Raw genomic sequence first — 22,888 nt, forward strand, 5'->3', positions numbered from 1 at the left:
CAAGGTATTGAAAGAAAAAACCCACAGCCAAGATATACTCTATCCAGCAAGGCTATCACTCATAATAGAAACAGAGATAGTTTCCCAGACAAGCAAAAGTCAAAGGAATTTATGACTGCTAAACCAGTCCAAAAGGAAATATTACAGGAGACTCTGAGTGGAAAAGACCAACCATAAGCAGGAGTAAGAAAATAGGAAGAAGAAAAGCAATAAAATTAAGTATCCCTAGAAAAATCAGTCAAGAAATGCACATACACACACACACACAAAAAAAAAAGGATGTAAAGTATGACATCATATACCTAAAACATTAGGGGGTAAAGGAGTAAAGACTGAGCTCAACCTTAAGCAATCATTAACTTAATACAGACTGCTATATGCATAAGATGTTACATACAAACAGAATGGTAACCTCAAAACACCAGCAATAGATATGTAAAAATAAAAAGGAATCCAAGTATATTACTAAAGAAAGCCAACTAACCATGACAGAAGACAGCAAAGGAAGAATGGAACAGAGAAGAACTACAAAAACGACCATAAAATGAGTAAGAAAATAGCAATAAACACTTATCTATCAATAATTATATTGAATGTAAAAGGACCAAACACCCCAATCAAAAGCCACAGGTTACCAAAATGGATTAAAAAAAATAATAAAACCCATCTTTATGCTCCCTACAAGAGACTCATTTCAGATCAAGTGACACATTCAGATAGACAGTGAAGGGATAGAGATGCATTTATCATGCAAATAGATGTGGAAAAACAGCTGGGCTAGCAGTAGTTCTCTCAGACAAAACAGAACAAGAGACAAAAAAGGACACTATATATATGACACTATATATATAATCACAAAGGAAACAATCCACCAAGAAAATATAAAAATCACATGCAAATATTCATGCACCCAACATGATAGCACCCAAATATGTAAATCAGCTAACAACAAACATAAAGGAATTAATTAATTAATAGTAGGGTACTTTAACACTCCATTTACATCAATGGACAGATAATCCAAATAAAAAATCAAAAGGGAAAGAGTAGCTTTGAATAACACACTGTACCAGATGGATCTAACAGATATATTCAGAACAATCCTAAAACACCAGAACACATTCTTTGCAAGTTCACATGAAAGATTCTCTAGAACAGACCATGTATTTTCAACAAATTCGGAAACAAAAATCAATCATACCATGCATCTTTTCTGACTACAATATAATAACAGAAATCAGCCACAAGAAAAAAATCTTGGAATGGATAAAGATGTATACACTCACACTCACACACACACACACACACACACACACACACACACACACACACAATGGAATATTACTCAGCAATCAAAAAGAATGAAATCTCGCCATTTGCAACAATGTGAATGGAATGAGAGTGTATTATGTTGAGTGAAATAAGTCAGAGAAAGACAAATATCATATAATTTCACTCATAAGTGGAAATGAAGAAACAAAACAGATGAACATAGATGAAAGGAAGCAAAAATAAGAGAAAAACAGGGAGGGAGACAAACAATGAGACTCTTAAATACAGAAAACAAACTGAGGGTAGCTGGAGGGGTGCTGGGTCTGGGGATGGGCTAAATGGGCGATGGGCACTAAGGAGAGCACTTGTTGGGATGAGCACCAGCTATTATATGCAAGTGATGAATCACTAAACTCTACTCCTGAAATAATTATTGCACTGTATCTCAACTAACTTGGACTTAAATTTAAAAAAGTAAATAAATAAATGAAAGCACAGGTGACCCCAAAAAAATAAATACTGATGTCAAATTCTGTAGTTGCCATAATAAATTACAATAAACTCAGTGGCTAAAACAACATTTAAAAAAATCTGGAAAGAGCACAAATACATGGAGGTTAAATAACATACTACTACACAATGAATGCATCAACCAAGAAACCAAAGAAGAAATAAAAAAAATAGAGACAAATGAAAACATAACAATCTAAACTCATTGGGAAGCAGCAAAAGTTGTTCTAGAGGGAAGTTTATAGCAGTACAAGCCTCCCTCAGGAAGCAAGCAAAATCTCAAATAACAACCTAACTTTACACTTAAAGGAGCTGGAAAAAGAACAAACAAAACCCAAAACCAGAAGAAGGAAGGAAATAAGAAACATCAGAGCAGAAATAAATAAAACATAAACTAAAAATACAATAGAACACATCAATGAAAGCAGGAGCTAGTTCTGTGCAAAGCTCACAAAATTGATAAACATTTACCTAGATTCATCAAAAAAAGGGAAGACTAAAATAAACAAAATCAGAAATGAAAGAACAGAAATAAACAACACCAGAGAAATACTAAGAGAATTATAAGAGAATATTATGAAAAATTATATGCCAACACATTGGTCAACCTAGAAGAAGGATAAATATGTAGAAACATGTAATCTTCCAAAACTGAATCAGGAAGAAATAGAAAATTTGAACAGATTACCAGCAAAGAAATTGAATCAGTTATCAAAAAAACTCCTATACCCAACAAAAGTCCAAGATTAGACGGCTTCACAGGCAAATTCTACCAAACATTTAAAGATTTAATACCTACTCTTCTCAAACTATCCCAAACATACAAGAAGGAAAGTTTCCAAATTCATTTTATGAGGCCAGCATTATCCTGAAGCCAAAACCAGATAAAAACACCACAAAAAAAGGTAACTATAGGCTAATAACTCTGAGGAATATAGATGCCAATATCATCAAGAAAATATTACTAAAACAAATACAACAATACATTAAAAAAATCATTCAGTTACCAGAGGGAGGGTGAGATGGGGGATGGATGAAACAGGTGAAGGGGATTAAGAGTACACTTATCATGTGATGAGCACTGAATAAGGTATAGAATTATTGAATCATTATATTGTATACCGGAAACCAATATAACACTATATGTTGAATATACTGGAATTAAAAAAATGGTACTTTTTTCACTTAATCTAGAAAAGGAGACTTAGTATGAATGTCAATGTTTATTTATCACTGGACAAAGAAAGGAGAGAATTGGGTCTGCCAGAAATGAGCAATTTGATCAATAAAAATCTGAGGTAGAGCAGGTTTCATTGCAGTCTAGATGAACTCTGAGTCAACATTCCTGACTCTTTTCCAAGTAATCTCTAGTCTGGCAGTATTTCTGATCCAAAGTAGAGAATAATTTACATACAGAACAAGAGTAGTCAGTCACTGATATTTTTCTCATTTTAAATAAATTCACTGACAAATATACAAATAAGTTTTGAAGAATAAGAACAAGTTTATAGGATCTGAACATTATTGGGATAAAATAAATTTGTTCAATTCATGCATTATCATCTAAGCAAAATTAATAGATACAATTCCACAAATAATCCATTTTATATATAAAATAAAATTACTTATACTAGAAATTACCATTGTTAACATTTTAGGTCCAAGTAGAAGATCACTTAATTGACTTCTTAACTGAAGATCCATTGAAGAAGATTACTGGCACTTCCTACTCCTTCTATACAGTATTTGCCTGCCACGATGTGCTAGACAATGGGGGCTAGCAGACTTCTGACAACTCCTTTGTCTCCAAATGACTTCTGTCCTATGAATCATCAGTTTTGTTTGTACCTAATTCTTAATTATGTAATTATGTTATGTGAATTATGAGCAGAAATAATGTTAATTCTATGAAAACTAGGTTGAACACTTTGAGACAACTTAATAGTGCTACACATAAATTGACTAATTTGGTATTGAGCAAGATAGCTACAAAAGATTAATAAAAGAGGGGCGCCTGGATGTCTCAGTTGGTTAAGCATCTGACTTCGGCTTGGGTCATGATCTTGTGGTTCATGAGTTCGAGCCCCACATGAGGCTCTGTGCTATCAGCTCAGAGCCTGGAGCCTGCTTCAGATTCTGTGTCTCCCTCTCTGTCTGCCACTCCCCTGCTCACACTCTCTCTTGGTCTCTCAAAAATAAATAAACAAACATTGAAAAAATAAAAAATAAAAGTTTTAAAAGATGAATAAAATAAAAATCTCAAAAGAAAAAAATAATTACAAAACAATCAACATGATACAACACATCAACAAGAGCAGCAATAAAAACCATACATACAATCATTTCAACAGATGCAGAAAAAGCATCTGACAAAGTACAACTTACATTCACAATGAAAACCCTCATCAAAGTAGGTTTAGAAGGAACATACCTCAACATAATAAAAGCCTTATGTGAAAAGGCCCACAGCTGACATTATCCTCAGTGGGGAAAAAACAGAGCTTTCCCCCTAAGATCAGGAACAAGACAAGGATGTACACGCTCACCACATTTATTTAACGTAGTACTGGAAGTCCTAGCCACAGCAATTAGACAACAAAAATAAATACAAGGCATCCAAATTGATAAGGAAGAAGTAAAACTTTCACTCTTTGTCAATGACGTAATACTATACTCCACCAAAAAACTACTAGAATAAATGAATCCAGTAAGATCACAAGATACAAAGATCCAATTGATATTGTACACTAATAATGAAAAAGCAGAAAGAGAAATTAAAAAACAATCCCATTTACACTTTCACCAAAAATAATAAAATACTGGGGCGCCTGGGTAGCTCAGTTGGTTGAGCATCCGACTTCGGCTCATGTCATGATCTTGCGGTCTGTGAGTTCCAGCCCCACGACGGGCTCTGTGCTGACAGCTCAGAGCCTGGAGCCTGCTTCGGATTCTGTGTCTCCCTCTCTCTCTGCCCCTCCCCCACTCATGTTCTGTGTCTCTCTCTGTCAAAAATAAATAAACATTTAAAAAAAATTTTTTAAATAATAAAATATCTAGGAATAAACTTAACCAAGGAGGTAAAAGACCTGTACTCTAAAAACCATAAAACATTGAGGAAAGAAACAAATGGGAAGATATTCCATGAGCATGGACTAGAAGAACAAATAATCATTAAAATGTCCATACTAGGGGCGCCTGGGTGGCGCAGTCGGTTAAGCGTCCGACTTCAGCCAGGTCACGATCTCACGGTCCGTGAGTTCAAGCCCCGCGTCAGGCTCTGGGCTGATGGCTCGGAGCCTGGAGCCTGTTTCCGATTCTGTGTCTCCCTCTCTCTCTGCCCCTCCCCCGTTCATGCTCTGTCTCTCTCTGTCCCAAAAATAAATAAACATTGAAAAAAAAAATTAAAATGTCCATACTACCCAAAGCAATCTACACATTTAATGCAATCCCTATCAAAACACCAACAGCTTCTTTCACAGAACTAGACCAAGCAATCCTAAAATTTATATGGAATCACAAAAGACTCTGAATAGCGAAAGCAATCTTCAAAAAGAACAAAACTGGTGGTATCACAATCCCAGTTTCAAGACACACTGAAAGCTGTAGTGATCAAAATGGTATGGTACTGGCACAATAATAGACACATAGATCAATGGAAGAAAATAGAGCCCAGAAATAAACTCATGATTATATGGTTAATTATCTTCAACAAAGCAGGAAAGAATATTGAATGGGAAAAAGACAGTCTCTTCAACAAATGGTGTTGGGAAAACAGGATAGCTACATGCAAAAAATGAAACTGGACCATTTTCTTACATTATACACAAAAATAAATTCAAAATGGATTAAAGACATAAATGGGAAGCCAGAAACCATAAAAATCCTATGAAAGAGCTCAGGCAGTAATTTCTCTGACATCAGTTGTAGCAACATCTTTCTAGATATGTCTTCTCAGGCAAAGGAAACAAAAGCAAAAATAAACTATTAGGACTACATCAAAACAAAAAGCTTATGCACAGCAAAGGAAAAAAATCAATAAAACTAAAAGGAATCTATGGACTGGCAGAAGATATTTGCAAATAACATATCTGATAAAGGGTTAGTATCCAAAATATAGAAAGAACTTATGCAATTCAACTCCAAAAAAACACAATTAACCCAATTAAAAAATGGTCAGAAAACATGAGCAGACATCTCTCCAAAGAGGACATTCAGATGACCAACAGACATATGAAAAGATGCTCAACATCATTCATCATCAGTGAATTGCAAATCAAAACTACAATGATTTATCACCTCCCATCTGTCAGAATCACTAAAATCAAAAACACAAGAAACAAGTATGACAAGGATGTAGAGACAAAGGAACCCTTGTGCACTGCTGGTTTGAATGGAAACAGTGCAACCACTGTGGAAAATAGTATGGAAGTTTCACAAAAAATTAAAAGAGAATTACCATATAATCAGGAATTCCACTAGTGGATATTTGCCCAAATAATATGAAAACACCAATTCAAAAAGATATATGCACCCTTATGTTTACTGCAGCATTATTTACAATAGCTAAATTATGGAAGCAGCCCAAGTGACCATAGATATACAAATGGATAAAGAATACACACCCACACACGCACACACACATACACACACACACATACACGCAGAAATATTAGCCACCAAAAAAAGAATGAAATCTTGCCATTTGCAACAACATGGATGGATCTAGAGAATATAATGCTATATGAAATCAGACAGAGAAAGAAAAATACCATGTTTTCACTTATATGTGTAATTTAAGAAACAAAACAAATGAACAAAGGAAAGAGAGACAAATAAAAAAACAGACTATTAAATATAAAGAATAAACACCAGAGGGGAGGTGAGTGGGGTGTTGGGTGAAATAGGTGAAGGGGATGAAGAATACAATTATCTTAATGAGAACTGAGTGATACAGAGAATTGTTGAATCACTATACTGTACACTTGAAACTAATAACATTGTTAGCTATATCAGAATTAAAATTTTTTAATTAAAAAAAAATTTTTAAATCAAGAAATAAGTGTTGGTAAAGATGAGAATAGGGAATCCTCATGCACTGTTGGGGGGAATGTAAATTGGTACAGCCTCTAGGGGGAACAGTATGGAGTTTCCTCAAAATATTAAAAACAGAACCACTATATGATCCAGTAATTCTACTTATGGGTATTTATCCAAAGAAAACACTAATTCAAAAATTTATATGCACCCCTATGTTCACTGTAGCATTATTTACAATAGCCAAGATATGGAGAAAAAAAAACCTAAGTATAAACTGATAGATGAATGGATAAAGGATTATACATACATACACACACACACACACACACACACACACACACACACACACAGGAATACTACTCAGCCATAAAAAAAAAAATGAAATCTTGCCATTTGAGACAACATCGATAGAACCTTAGGGTATTATGCTAAGTGAAGTAAGTCAGAGAAAGGCAAACACCATATGATTTCACTTAAATGTGGATTGAATCTATAAAAGAAAAACAAAACAAAACCAATGTTATAGATACAGAGAACAGATTATTGGTTGCTGAGGGGTGCAGGTTGGGGGGGGTATATACAAAATAAGTTAAGGGGACCAAGAGGCACAAACTTCCAATTACAAAGTAAGTCATGAGGATGTAACGTACAGCATGGTGACTATACTGAATAATGCCATATTGCAAATTTGAAAGACTAAGAAAATAAATCTTAAAAATTCCTATCACAAAAAAATACAATGTTTTAACTTTGGTCACAGATGGTAACTAGGCTTATTGTGGTGATATTTTCCAATGTATGAAAGTGGTCCAATCATTATGTCATACACTGGAAACTAAGATGATGTTGTATGTGAAATATACTTCAAAAACAAAGAAAATATGAAACCCAAAATAAATAGAACATACAGGTTGTATACAGCCTCACGCTTATATATGAAAAAAAGCAAGTGTGAGATTTCCCAGTCTCTTGGATTAATTATTTATCATTTAAAAAACAAAATCACTCGTGAAAAAAATTATGCTACATTTGGTTAATTCTCAAAGAAAACATCACTACTTTGAAGAGTAAACTGTAAACCTTGTATTTTATATATTTCACATATTTTGGGTGAAACAAACAATTGCAATCATTTTTCTAACTTAAATAGTTTATACATAATATAGACACATATGAACACACACGTGTGTATTTATTGTGATTCTGTATAGAGATATTTAGGAAGTATTAATGCTACCATTGATAAACTTACGAATCAACATGCAGAACCCTCTGGCCACTTCTTGAACATGCAGCTGCAGTGATGGATTCAGGCAAACCTATGAAAACACACACCTATATCACTTATAATGTAAAAATACATACATATATATATTCACTTATAATATAGCTTATAATACATGCTACATATTATACAAATAGTTCAATGCATGCCATCACTGCATAAAAGGAGTTTAACAAAAGAGGCTCATCCTTATATTCAAAATGATAAAGTTTATACTATTATACCATTGGATATTTGCTAAATGTATACTGCTTATACTAAGAATTTTATTATGTGGAAGAGATTTTTTTTTTTTTCAACATTTATTTATTTTTGGGACAGAGAGAGACAGAGCATGAACGGGGAAGGGGCAGAGAGAGAGGGAGACACAGAATCGGAAACAGGCTCCAGGCTCTGAGCCATCAGCCCAGAGCCCGACGCGGGGCTCGAACTCACGGACCGCGAGATCGTGACCTGGCTGAAGTTGGACGCTTAACCGACTGCGCCACCCAGGCGCCCCAGAAGAGATTTTTTTTTAAATCAAGTACTATACTGAAATTCTTTTTGTATGCAAATTTCCATAAATGAGCAATTGTCAAAATATTATTAATATAGCACTTTGTTATTAAAGGAGCTACGTTCCCACACTAGCTCCTCTCATTTTCTCAACCATACCGAGAAAGAAGCACCACTGGCATACACATTTTAGAAAGTAAATACTGAGGTACAAATATGTTAACTTGTTACCTAATGCTTTAACATTTTTTTCTATTGTTGAAGTTTGAAACCAAATCTAACTCCAAAGCCACAGTGCCTATGAGGGGGAATGGGATACATTTTTCAGTTTAAGTAATAGGTTAACTAGTTTAAAAGGAGGCCATTTATTGAGACCTGAAACCATAAAACTCCTAGAAGAAAATACATGCAGTAATTTCTTTGACATTGGCATACCAGCATTTTTCTACATCTCCTAAATCAAGGGAAACTACCAAAACTACCAAAACTACATAAAACTAAAAAGCTCGTGCTCCGCAAAGGAAACTATCAACAAAACTAAAGTAACCTACTGAATGGGAAATGTTTGCAAATGACATATCCAATAAAGGGTTAATATCCAAAATATATAAATAATTTATACAATTAAACACCTATATAAATAAGTAATCCAGTTTAAAATGGACAAAGGACCTGAATAGATATTTTTCCAAATACATACAGATGGCCCAAAAACACATGAAAAGATGCTCAACATCACTGATCATCAGGGAAATGCAAATCAAAACCACAATGAGATATCATCATATACTTGCCAGAATGGCCAAATACAAAAAGACAAGTAGTGAGGTGTTGAGGGTATGGAGATAAAAGAACCATTGTGAACTGTTGGTGGGGATGCAAACTGGTGTGGCCAGTGCAAAACAGTATGGAGGTTCCTCAAAAAATTAAAATTAGAAATACCATATGATCCAGTAATTCCGGTATCAAGTATTTACCCAAAGAAAATGAAAACACTATTTCCAAAAGATATATGCACCACTATGTTTATTGCTGCATTGATTACAATAACCAAGATATGGAAGCAATCCAAGTGCTCACAGACAGATGAGGAAAAAGAATTTGTGTTGTTGTGTGTGTGCATGTGTGTGTGTGTGTGTGTGTGTGTGTGTGTGTGTGTGTGTAATGGAATGTTAGCCATAAAAAAGGATGAGATCATGCCATTTGCGACAACACAGATGAACCTAGAGGGTATTATACTAAATTAAATCCATGAGACAGAGAAAGAAATACAATATGATCTAATTTATATGCAGAATCTAAAAAACAAATGAATAAACAAACAAAAGCAGAAACAGACTTATAAATACAAAGAACAAAGTGATGGTTGCCAGAGGGGAGATGAGTGGGGGCACGGGCAAAATGTGTGAAAGGGAACAGAAGATACAGACTTCCAGTTATGAAATAAGTCACAGGAATAAAAGTACAGTGTAAAGAATGTAATCAATGGTATTTTAATAGCAATGCATGATGACAGATGGTAGTTGCATTTGTGGTAAGCATGGCATAATGTATAGAGAAGTTGAATCACTACATTGTACAAATGGAAATAATAAAACACTGCATGTCAACTGTTGTCTAAATGAATGAATGATGAATAAGAAAATACTATTTTTTAATTTTTTAACGTTTATATTTATTTTTGAGAGAGAGACAGAATGTGAGCAGGGGAGGGTCAGACAGAGAGGGAGAAACAGAATCGGAAGCAGGCTCCAGGCTCCCAGCTGTCAGTATAGAGCCCGATGCAGGGCTCAAACCCACGAGCCATGAGATCATGACTTGAGCCAAAGTCGGACTCTCCACCGACTGAACCACCTAGGCACCCCCAGAAAATACTATTTTTGAAAAGAGACCATTTACAAGATACATTATCTCACTTTCTGGTTAATACAGCAGTTTGAAAACACCACTAGTGTTTTAGAATCAGAGTAAGCCACAATATAAAATTGGTTATCATGTAAGGAAATATATATTACTACCACAAGTACTAACAAAAAAAAAAAATCACAAATTACCAAAGAATGATTTCATCACAAAACAATTTCAGATGTTCAGCTGAATAGACTACTTAATACCCTACACTGTACATTCAAGACTGTTCCCCAGAAAACACCCAAATACCCAAAGTGATCTCGAAAAAGAAAATCAAAGCGGGAGGCACCACAATCCCAGACTTCAAACTATACTACAAAGCTATAACCATCAAGACAGTATGGTACTGGCACAAGAACAGACACTCAGATCAATGCAACAGAATAGAGAACCCAGAAATGGACCCACAAACGTATGACCAACTAATCTTTGACAAAGCAGGAAAGAGTATCCAATGGAATAGACAGTCTCTTCAGCAAGTGGTGCTGGGAAAACTGGACAGCAACATGCAGAAGAACCAACCTGGACCACTTTCTTACACCATACACGAAAATAAACTCAAAATGGATGAAAGACCTCAATGTAAGGCAGGAAGCCATCAAAATCCTCGAGCAGAAAGCAGGCAAAAACGTCTTTGATCTTGCCGGCAGCAACTTCTTACTCAACACGTCTCCGGAGGCAAGGGAAACAAAAGCAAAAATGAGCTACTGGGACCTCATCAAAATAAAAAGCTTCTACACAGCCAAGGAAACAATCAGCAAAATTAAAAGGCAAACGATGGAATGGGAGAAGATATTTGCAAATGACACATCAGATAAAGGGTTAGTATCCAAAATCTATAAAGAACTTATCAAGCTCAATACCCAAAAATCAAATAATCCAGTGAAGACATGAGCAAAAGACATGAATTGACATTTCCCTGAAGAAGACATCCAGATGGCCAACCGACACATGAAAAAATGCTCAACATCACTCATCATCAGGGAAATACAAATCAAAACCACCATGAGATACCACCTTACACCTGTCAGAATGGCTAACATTAACAACTGAGGCAACAACAGATGTTGGCGAGGATGCGGAGAAAGAGGATCTCTTTTGCATTGTTGGTGGGAATTCAAGCTGGTACAGCCACTCTGGAAAACAGTATGGATATTCCTCAAAAAACTAAAAATAGAACTACCCTATAACCCAGCAATTGCACGACTAGGAATTTACCCACAGGATACAGGTGTGCTGTTTCGAAGGGACACATGCACCCCAATGTTTATAGCAGCACTATCAACAATAGCCAAAGTATGGAAAGAGCCCAAATGTCCTTCGATGGATCAATGGATAAAGAAGATGTGGTACATATATACAATGGAGTATTACTCGGCAATCAAAAAGAATGAAATCTTGCCATTTGCAACTACGTGGATGGAACTAGAGGGTATTATGCTAAGTGAAATTAGTCAGAGAGAGACAAAAATCATATGACTTCACTCATATGAGTACTTTAAGAGACAAAACAGATGAACATAAGGGAAGGGAAATAAAAATAATATAAAAACAGGGAGGGGGACAAAACAGAAGAGACTCATAAATATGGAGAACAAACTGAGGATTACAGGAGGGGTTGTGGAAGGGGGGGATGGACTACATGGGTAAGGGGCACTAAGGAATCTACTCTTGAAATCATTGTTGCACTATATGCTAACTAATTTGGATGTAAATTAAAAAAAATAAAAAAATAAAAGCATTTAAATTAAAAAAAAGACTGTTCCATAACTTTTTATCGTAAGATCTACCATTTCAGAAGCTATTAAGAATCATTTATATCAGTTAGACAAAGCATGTTTTGAAAGTTTAATGGAATTCTGTAAATACTACCACTGACTCACTACAATGAAGCACATATATATTTTTTTTTTGGCAAGGGTTTAAACTACACACTAAGCACCAAGGATTTCAAGAAAAGAGAACAGTTATCCTTTTTATGTAAAAAGCAATATGCATATGGAAGAAATTGACACAATCTAGTTAAAAACCACATTAAACACAAGCTCCAGCTGCATTCACAGAAGAACTAAAGTTTTCCACTGGCGACTACTGTGGGCATATAGTGTTTGGTTCAAAAACAAAGTTCTAACCAAAAGTACTGAAGGTAGCCATTAAATATAAATTACTGGAAATAAGCCCAACATAAACTTTCAACCTTAACTTTGGATAATAATTCAAAGAAAAAGATGGGGCGCCTGGGTGGCTCAATCAGTTAAGCGTCCAACTTTGGCCCAGGTCATGATCTCACAGTTAGTGGGTTTGAGCTCCATGTTGGGCTCTGTGCTGACAGCTCAGAGCCTGGAGCCTGCTTCGGATTCTGTGACTCCCTCTCTTTCTGCCCCTCCCCTGCTCATGCTCTGTCTCTCTCTGTCTCTCAAAAAATAAATAAACATTAAAAAAAAATTCAAAGAGAAAACATAGTAAAAATGTGTGGTATAGAAGGAACTAAGAAAAAGAAGTTTAAATAATTAAGCACCCTTAGTTCTTCAGTTAAAACTGCAATTTTTCTGTCTTTTATCTTAAAACTACCTGAACTTTTTACACCTAACGAAATAAGTTTTCTTACTAATGAAATGCAGTCACTATTGTGCTTTAAAAGTTGCTGCCAAGCATCTTAGTTAAAAAGGACAACAGGAAATATTTGGAAAGGAAAATCAGTATGTTAAAGCATGTAAAAAGACAGCATTAATAATATACCACCAAGCATTAGTATAGGGCTTTATGGTTCACAATATCTTTTCACATACATCACCTCACATATTCCTCATTATAGTCCTGGGAGGCAGGCATTATTATCCATGTGACAAAATGGGATGAGAAACATTAAATAACTTGCCAAAAATCAAGTAATTTGGTAATTTGATATCTCAAATTCCAATTACCATGGTAAATTCACTCTCTTCAACTTGGACATGAGTCTGAGAATGAGGATTCAAGAGAAGGACAGCAGCATAAAGAAATGGGCATGGTCTCAATCAGACAGACCTATGCTTGAATCTTAACTTTGCTGCTTTGTTAGCTGTGTGACCTCAGACAAGTCACTTGCCATCTCTGAGCTTTTGTTTCTTCATCCATCAATGGGAATGCCACCATTTACCTCATAGGATCGTTAAATTGTTAGCAGAGGGTACTTGTTCTATAAAAACGATCTACTTTTGTTATTCTTCAGTAAGGTATTTTAGGAGCAATAAATTTTCATCGAAGTACTACTCTGAGATCAAGCAAAATTACTCTCCTCTATTTGGCCCAAAGCAGCATAGGCAAAAAAGCATGTGGTTAATCCATGGCTACAATCAACAGTCAGAAGTCATGCCTCTGGCAGACAAAGGAAAGCCAAGGACAGATTTAAATATTGAACATGATCTGAGTTCAAATTATACATAACCAAAAGAATTATCATTTATGTTTCCCGTTAATACTTCTATCCAGACATCTCCCACTAGTTTGTGAAATTGATAGGCTGGCTCTACATTAAAGGCAAGGACCTATTATCTTCATGCTTCAAATGATTAAAATAACAGACTAATACAGTTAGTAATATCTTCCTAGATTTCATATTTTTTCCCACCCATTCAATAAACAGAGTTCCTTGAACAGAGGAAGTATGTAGCAGGTTCGCTGTATTTGTTAAAGGAAAGAAAAGGAGAAAGACAAAATGGGGAAAGGGAAAATAGAGGGATGAAACAGACTTTGACAAGTGATGAGGAAAAAAGGTAAGATAAATACAATTCTGAGCCTAGAAGAGCTCAGTCTAAAGACTAAGAATTTAGGGGGGCCAGGTGGCTCAATCAGTTAAGCGTCCGACTTCAGCTCAAGTCATGATGTCAGTTAAGTGTCTGACTTTGGCTCAAGTCATGATGTCACGGTTTGTGAGTTCAAGATCTGCATTGGGCTCTACGCTAAAAGTGCAGAGGCTGCTTGGGATTCTCTCTCCCCCTCTCTTTCTGGCCCTCCCCCAAAAAAATAAACTTAAAAAAGAGTTCTGGATCTTAAAAAAAGAATAAGGATTTAAAGGGATTAAAATAATAAATATAATTAAAACTATTACAGGAACACAATGGAAAGATGCATTTCCTCTGTAGAAGAGGGTCACTGAAAGCTCCAAAGAGCAGGGGACACTAGCTGTCTTTCAGGATCTGGAATCCCACTGAAGAGTAAAGAAGGAAAAAGTGAAAGAAAAAAAGAAAGTAGGAGGGAGTATTCCTGGTAAAGGGTAAAGAAAGAGAGAATCAAAAGGTGATATCCAAAAAAGAGTGATTGGAGCCAAACTGTGGAGTCTGAACTTGAAACCTGTAAGCAGCAGGGAATCTTGAAAGGATTTTAGTCAGAAGAACAGCATGGTCAAATCAGTAGTTCAGAAAAACAAAAAAACAAAAAAACAAACAACAAAAAAAACCACCTCTGGTAATAGCACGAAGGATAAACGTGTATAAAATTGGAGCTTGGGGCACCTGGGTGGTTGAGTATCGTACTTCTGATTTCAGCTCAGGTCATGATCTCAAGGTTCATGGGATTGAGCCCTGCATCGGGATCTGAGCTAACAGTGGAAGCCTGCCTGGGATTCTCTCTCTCCCTCTCTCTCTCTCTTTCTCTGCCACACCCTCCTTCAAAATAAATAAATAAACATTTTTAAAATTTGGACTTTTAAGTTTCAGGTTTTCTTAATTACTGTTTAGGAAAAGATAATACATTTAAACTTTTTGGTCTTATTGATACTTTAACAAAATAAGTAAAATAACTGCTTGTTTTGTTTAAATTCATATTTATAAGTTCAATTTTAATAGCATTTAAAACCTTAGCCAATTTAAAAATAAAGCCTTTTTTAACAATTGGCACCATAAAAAGTGAACTACTTTTTAATCATTACTCAAATTCACATAAGATTTTGTGAGGCCTTTTTACAAAACCTATATAAACTTATAATGAATTATATAGTCTCTCCCATAAGGAAAAGCCAGACATGAGTTAGAAACAGATAACCTAAATCAGGGTCAAATCACAAAGCATTACACGACAAACACTGTAAAATATATCAGTACAAAGATACAACCACAATGTTTTCAATTACAGTATGGGGCTAATAATATATCTCATAGGAATTTAGGGAGGAATCGGTACAAAGTAATATAAAACATCTTAAACAGTGCCTGCTAGCATGTCACTGACATTCAGTAAATACTGGTTCTGTTCCCATCTCTTCCTACCCCTTCAATAAGATTAGTTATTTGAAGGGGGAGAAAAATCAGTTCTTTACTATTTACTTAAGTTATCTTTAAAGATCCAACAACTTGGGGCACCTGGGTGGCACAGCTGGTTAAGCGTCCAATTTTGGCTCAGGTCACGATCTCATGGTTCCTGAGTTTGAGCAGCACATAGGGGCACAGCTGTCAGCTGTGCTGACAGCCCAGAGCCTGGAGCCTGCTTCAGATTCTGTGTCTCCCTCTATCTCTGACCCTCCCCTGCTTGCAATCTATCTCTCTCTCTCTAAAAATAAACATTAACTTTTTAAATAATAAAATAAAGATCCAAAAACTTAAAAGTTTTTTAAAAAGAAGTCCCAATACCAGATGGCTTCCCAGGGGAGGTCTACCAGACGCTTAAAGCAGAGATAATACCTATCCTTCTCAAGCTATTCCAAGAAATAGAAGGGCAAGGAAAACTTCCAGATTCATTCTATTAAGCCAGTATTACTTTGATTCCTAAACCAGACAGAGACCCAGTAAAAAAAGAGAGCTACAGGCCAATATCCCTGATGAATATGGATGCAAAAATTCTCAATAAGATACTAGCAAATCGAGTTCAACAGCATATAAAAAGAATTATTCACCATGATCAAGTGGGATTCATTCGTGGGATGCAGGGCTGGTTCAACATTCGCAAATCAATCAATGTGATACATCATATTAATAAAAGAAAAGAACCATATGATCCTGTCAATCGATGCAGAAAAGGCCTTTGACAAAATCCAGCACCCTTTCTTAATAAAAACCCTTGAGAAAGTCGGGATAGAAGGAACATACTTAAAGATCAGAAAAGCCATTTATGAGAAGCCCACAGCTAACATCATCCTCAACAGGGAAAAACTGAGAGCTTTTTCCCTGAGATCAGGAACACGACAGGGATGCCCACTCTCACCGCTGTTGTTTAACATAGTGTTGGAAGTTCTAGCATCAGCAATCAGACAACAAAAGGAAATCAAAGGCATCCAAATTGGCAAAGATGAAGTCAAGCTTTCGCTTTTTGCAGATGACATGATATTATACATGGAAAATCTGATAGACTCCACCAAAAGTCTGCTAGAACTGATACAGGAATTCAGCAAAGTTGCAGGATACAAAATCAATGTACAGAAATCAGTTGCATTCTTATACACTAACAATGAAGCAACAGAAAGACAAATAAAGAAACTGATCCCATTCACAATTGCACCAAGAAGCATAAAATACCTAGGAATAAATCTAACCAAAGATGTAAAAGATCTGTATGCTGAAAACTATAGAAAGCTTATGAAGGCAATTGAAGAAGATTTAAGGAAATGGAAAGACATTCCCTGCTCATGGATTGGAAAAATAAATATTGTCAAAATGTCAATACTACCCAAAGCTATCTACACATTCAATGCAATCCCAATCAAAATTGCACCAGCATTCTTCTCGAAACTAGAACAAGCAATCCTAAAATTCATATGGAACCACAAAAGGCCCCGAATAGCCACAGGAATTTTGAAGAAGAAGACCAAAGTAGGAGGCATCACAATCCCAGACTTTAGCCTCTACTACAAAGCTGTCATCATCAAGACAGCATGGTATTGGCACAAAAACAGACACATAGACCAATGGAATAGAATAGAAACCCCAGAACTAGACCCACAAACATATGGCCAACTCATCTTTGACAAAGCAGGAAAGAACATCCAATGGAAAAAAGACAGTCTCTTTAACAAATGGTGCTGGGAGAACTGGACAGCAACATGCAGAAGGTTGAAACTAGACCACTTTTTCACACCATTCACAAAAATAAACTCAAAATGGCTAAAGGACCTGAATGTGAGACAGGAAACCATCACAACCCTAGAGGAGAAAGCAGGAAAAGACCTCTCTGACCTCAGCCGTAGCAATCTCTTACTCGACACATCCCCAAAGGCAAGGGAATTCAAAGCAAAAATGAATTACTGGGACCTTATGAAGATAAAAAGCTTCTGCACAGCAAAGGAAACAACCAACAAAACGAAAAGGCAACCAACGGAATGGGAAAAGATATTTGCAAATGACATATCAGACAAAGGGCTAGTATCCAAAATCTATGAAGAGCTCACCAAACTCCACACCCGAAAAACAAATAACCCAGTGAAGAAATGGGCAGAAAGCATGAATAGAACCTTCTCTAAAGAAGACATCCGGATGGCCAACAGGCACATGAAAAGATGCTCAACGTCCCTCCTCACCAGGGAAATACAAATCAAAACCACACTCAGATATGACCTCACGCCAGTCAGAGTGGCCAAAATGAACAAATCAGGAGACTATAGATGCTGGTGAGGATGTGGAGAAACGGGAACCCTCTTGCACTGTTGGTGGGAATGCAAATTGGTGCAGCCACTCTGGAAAACAGTGTGGAGGTTCCTCAGAAGATTAAAAATAGACCTACCCTATGACCCAGCTAGCACTGCTAGGAATTTACCCAAGGGATACAGGAGTACTGATGCATAGGGCCACTTGTACCCCAATGTTCATAGCAGCAGTCTCAACAATAGCCAAATTATGGAAAGAGCCTAAATGTCCATCAACTGATGAATGGATAAAGAAATTGTGGTTTATATACACAATAGAGTACTACATGGTAATGAGAAAGAACGAAATATGGCCTTTTGTAGCAACGTGGATGGAACTGGAGAGTGTGATGCTAAGTGAAATAAGCCATACAGAGAAAGACCGATACCATATGTTTTCACTCTTATGTGGATCCTGAGAAACTTAACAGAAACCCATGGGAGAGGGGAAGGAAAAAAAAAAAAAAAGAGGTTAGAGCGGGAGAGACCCAAAGCATAAGAAACTCTAAAAAACTGAGAACAAACTGAGGGTAGATGGGGGGTGGGAGGGAGGGGAGGGTGGGTGATGGGTATTGAGGAGGGCACCTTTTGGGATGAGCACTGGTTGTTGTATGGAAACCAATTTGACAATAAATTTCATATACTGAAAAAAAAAGTCTCAATAGGTTTTTCCACATGCACATTATAGGCCTTTTCTATACATTCACAATAGAAGGTCATCATGTAGTATCATTTAAACATTTCACAATAAATGTGATTATTAAATTCATTTGTGAGGCCCTATCAAAAACTCTGCCAAAGTATCGTAAGAAAAATCTATAATTCTGATTCAAGACCAACAACTTTTGCTTGCAAGTCATTTTTATCAAACAACACAGATAGTAAATATTAGGTATTAAATTAGCATTTCACAACAGTTCGTAATGGGAGAAACTAAGATTTGTTACATCATGTCCTTTTCAGTTTAGATTTTGTATAAAGTTGACAACTAGAAAAAATATATTAGAAGCTTAGGGAATGTTATATGATCATATAACAAACATATAGAGTCCCACATTTCTTCAATTTTGCAAAATCTGTCTAGATAAGATAGAGATGTATCATTCTCAACTGAAGTAGCTAGACTAAAATAGAGACCAAAAAGATAAGAAATTAATATTTTCAAGAATCTTATCTAAAATATTTTATGAGAATGAAACCATTATTCATTCATTTTTCAAAATCTCCTTTTAATCCAAATCCTTAATGCTGAACTTTGCTGTTTACAACTATAATATTAACGTTAGCTCTGTATGAGCTATTCTTAAAACTGTATTAGTATCTGGAATTGATTTTTCCTGACGCTAACCTTACATAAGATAAATATAAAATACTTACACCACTCCCAGCATACTGAACAATAAATAATAGATTCCCCTGACAGAATGTTGATGACCCGGCAAAGCCCAAGTGCTTTCAGCCCAAATCATACAAAGCCATAAATCACTCTTTATGTAACATTTCAAAATGGATCCCTGTTTTCCACCTTGAAAGTTATTTCATGTGTTATTTATTACTAGTAAGGACGAGAATGGAAAGAAAATTACATAGAACTAGAAAATTTACTGTGACTGCTTTTTATAAAGAATAACATTTTTTAGGAAAAAAATAGTTCTACTGGCAAAGAAATATTTGTGGGTACAGAAGCTTTTAGAGAGCCACATTCTTTACTACTTAGCACTATGTACAGACCTTCTGCACCATTGTAAAAAGCATAAATAACATTAGGTACAGAACTGACCAGACTGAGCAATGCAAGAAGTACAGATAAAAATAGTTTTCTTAAATTGTCAATTATTTTAATTAACATTGATTCACACAAAATACTGAATATATTAGTAAGTGTGCTAATTTAATATCTATGGATTTCCTTCTCATGGGAAAAAGTTATTAATATCTATGTAACTTTTAGAACTTTACAAAAATATACCCATTAAAACATTAACTCACAAAATTTAAGTTCACTTTTTTAAATTCAATATAGTGTGAGCTTTGAGTATTAAATAACAAGAATACTGTTTTAATATTCAGAGTCCTGAACTAAACATCCAGAAAACTAGATTCATGTTTTCAGAATTATACTAAATATCTGGAAAGTCATTTAACCTCTTTGAAATTCAGCTTGCTTATAGATATCCTGATAGATAAAATGAAGGGCTTGAAATAAATGACCCATAGGTTCAAGGGTGAATATTAATGGTGGATCAACAACTTGGCCTGTGTTTATAGGTAAATGACTTGAACTTAAAAAATAAAAACAGGGGCGCCTGGGTGGCGCAGTCGGTTAAGCGTCCGACTTCAGCCAGGTCACGATCTCGCGGTCCGTGAGTTCGAGCCCCGCGTCGGGCTCTGGGCTGATGGCTCAGAGCCTGGAGCCTGTTTCCGATTCTGTGTCTCCCTCTCTCTCTGCCCCTCCCCCGTTCATGCTCTGTCTCTCTCTGTCCCAAAAATAACTAAATGTTGAAAAAAAAAATAAAAAAAATAAATAAAAAAAAATAAAAACAGAATTCTGGGAAGATGGTATTAGCAGCAATGTTTTTGAAAAACAGAATTCTGGGAAGATGGTATTTATTAGCAGCAAAGTTGTTGAATCTCCCCCAAGACTACCCTAAAACAGAGAGTGTAACAGTGTAACCAACATGTAAAACCAAACAAATACCAAGCGGGAACATCTATAGCAAAGACAGGTGAGGAAGTATGATGAACTCCAAAATACACGTGGGTCATTACAAATCATCAATAGCTATTAGATCCACATATTATCAGAGAGTGTCCATGAGAAAACAAAGGTAACACAAATAAATCTGTGACAGTCCTGAAAGCCAAAGAACCCCTAAACTAGGCACTCACTGGAAACTTGGCAGGCCATTTGAGTACAACAGTGGAAATTGGGAGGAATTTTGCAGGCTCCAACCTATGCATGAGTACAAAAGAACCCCTGGGAGCGCTAGGGTAGTTGGGGGAGTGGGAGGTTGAGTTGGGCCTTAGAAACATAGGAAACCAATTATGCAAACTCTCCCTCTAGATAAACCCCTGCACTGAGAAGCAACTATTGGAAATCTAATCCAAAATCATAAGAACAGGAAAAATAGGGGGAAAGGAAAGAGAAGCTCCATACAAAACTAGGGGAAGGTAACACAGCCAGCAGGATCTCAGGCTGTTTCTATTACTTTGGGAAACAAAGAAAAGAGAGATCTAGAACAGTGGTTTTAGAAAAGCTTTCCTGGTTCACACTCCCAAGTAAAAGAACATAAAGAAGTTTGATGTAAAAATGAGCAAAGCAAAAAGGATCTTAGTTGAGAATCCTATTAATTGTAAATACACACACACACACACACACACACACACACACAGATTAAGGAGTAAAAAAATAACCTATTCAATGTAAAATCCTATAATACAATGAGTAATCTTATTGAATGTAAAAAAATTACAGAATAAGGACTGAAATAATATCCGAGACAATGAAATAATGGCATGCCAGAAAGAGATGCTCACAAAATAAATGAAAACCACAAACCATGGTAATATAAGCTAAAACAATGAAACAAATATAAGAAAATGATAGATCTGGAGGTTTTGGTGAGGAAGATGGCGGCGTAGGAGGACGCTGGGCTCACCGCGTCCTGCTGATCACTTAGATTCCACCCACACCTGCCTAAATAACCCAGAAAACCGCCAGAAGACTACCAGAATGGATTCTCCGGAGCCAAGCGTAGACGAGAGGCCCACGGAAGAGGGTAGGAAGGGCAGAGAGGCAGTGCGCTACAGGCACTGGCAGGAGGGAGCCTGGGCGGTGGAGGGGCAGCCCGCCCTGCAAGGCAGAGCCCTACAGTCTGGCTTACAAAAGTGGAGGGGCTGGACTGCGTGAGCTCTGACAGCCAGCGGGGCTTCACTCATATGACAACTTTAAGAAACAAAACAGATGAACTTAAGGGAAAGGAAACAAAAATAATATAAAAACAGGGAGGGGGACAAAACATAAGAGACTCCTATGGAGAACATAAAGAGGGTTACTGCAGGGGTTGTGGAGTGGAGATGGGCTAAATTGGTAAGGGGTATTAAGGAATATACCCCTGAAATCATTGTTGCACTACATGCTAACTTGGATGTAAATTAAAAAAATAAATTAACTAAAAATAAATTTAAAAAATTTTTTTAAAAAGAAATAAAAAACAAGAACAGAGCATTACAGCAAAGAAACAGAATGGTAAATGTCTTAGGAAAAACTGAAGAGGTAAACAAGGGCATGAAGGTACTGTAGTTATGGTTAAAAAGGAGAGGCCTTACATTTTAGATATATATTAAAAAAATTACAGAGAATATAATATCTTGAATTTACTTAAAAATAATTTAAGGCTGGATACTGTAATGAGAAAATGGAAGGGAAAAATGGAATGGAATAGGGAACATTAAATCACCCATAAATTGATAAATGTTAGAACTGGGAGATTGGTACATGGGGGTTATTTTAGTCTACTTTTTCATGTTTGAAGTTTTCCATAATAAAAAGATTTAAAAATAAAATTTAGTACCAAATTTTTGACAGCTAATGAAAGCTGGGGCCTATCAAATAATCTCTTGGAAAGCTGACATTTAGTATTCAGTTTTTACTAACATGGAGAAAAACAGATCAACTCAAATTCTCTTAATGATAAAAGTTTTACTAAGTAATGTAAATACTTACTAAAACCTTACAGGAAATGAAATAAGCAGATTCCACCAGAATTAAATTTTACTTGATTTTC

The 22,888-nt window shown here is 36.0% G+C and overlaps 1 protein-coding gene across 3 annotated transcripts in view; it reads right to left on the reverse strand.

The window, feature by feature from the left end:
• CHM (CHM Rab escort protein) overlaps positions 1-22,888 on the reverse strand; it is a 265,730-nt gene that overhangs the window by 223,083 nt on the left and 19,759 nt on the right. For all 3 annotated transcript variants that reach the window (XM_045051291.1, XM_004000686.5, XM_019824049.2), the window contains exon 2: positions 8,072-8,138. In XM_045051291.1, the coding sequence (XP_044907226.1) occupies positions 8,072-8,138 (67 nt within the window). The remainder of the gene's footprint in view (positions 1-8,071; positions 8,139-22,888) is intronic.

The sequence above is a fragment of the Felis catus genome, chromosome X (assembly GCF_018350175.1).
Source record: "Felis catus isolate Fca126 chromosome X, F.catus_Fca126_mat1.0, whole genome shotgun sequence".
In the NCBI taxonomy this organism is placed as follows: Eukaryota; Metazoa; Chordata; class Mammalia; order Carnivora; family Felidae; genus Felis; species Felis catus.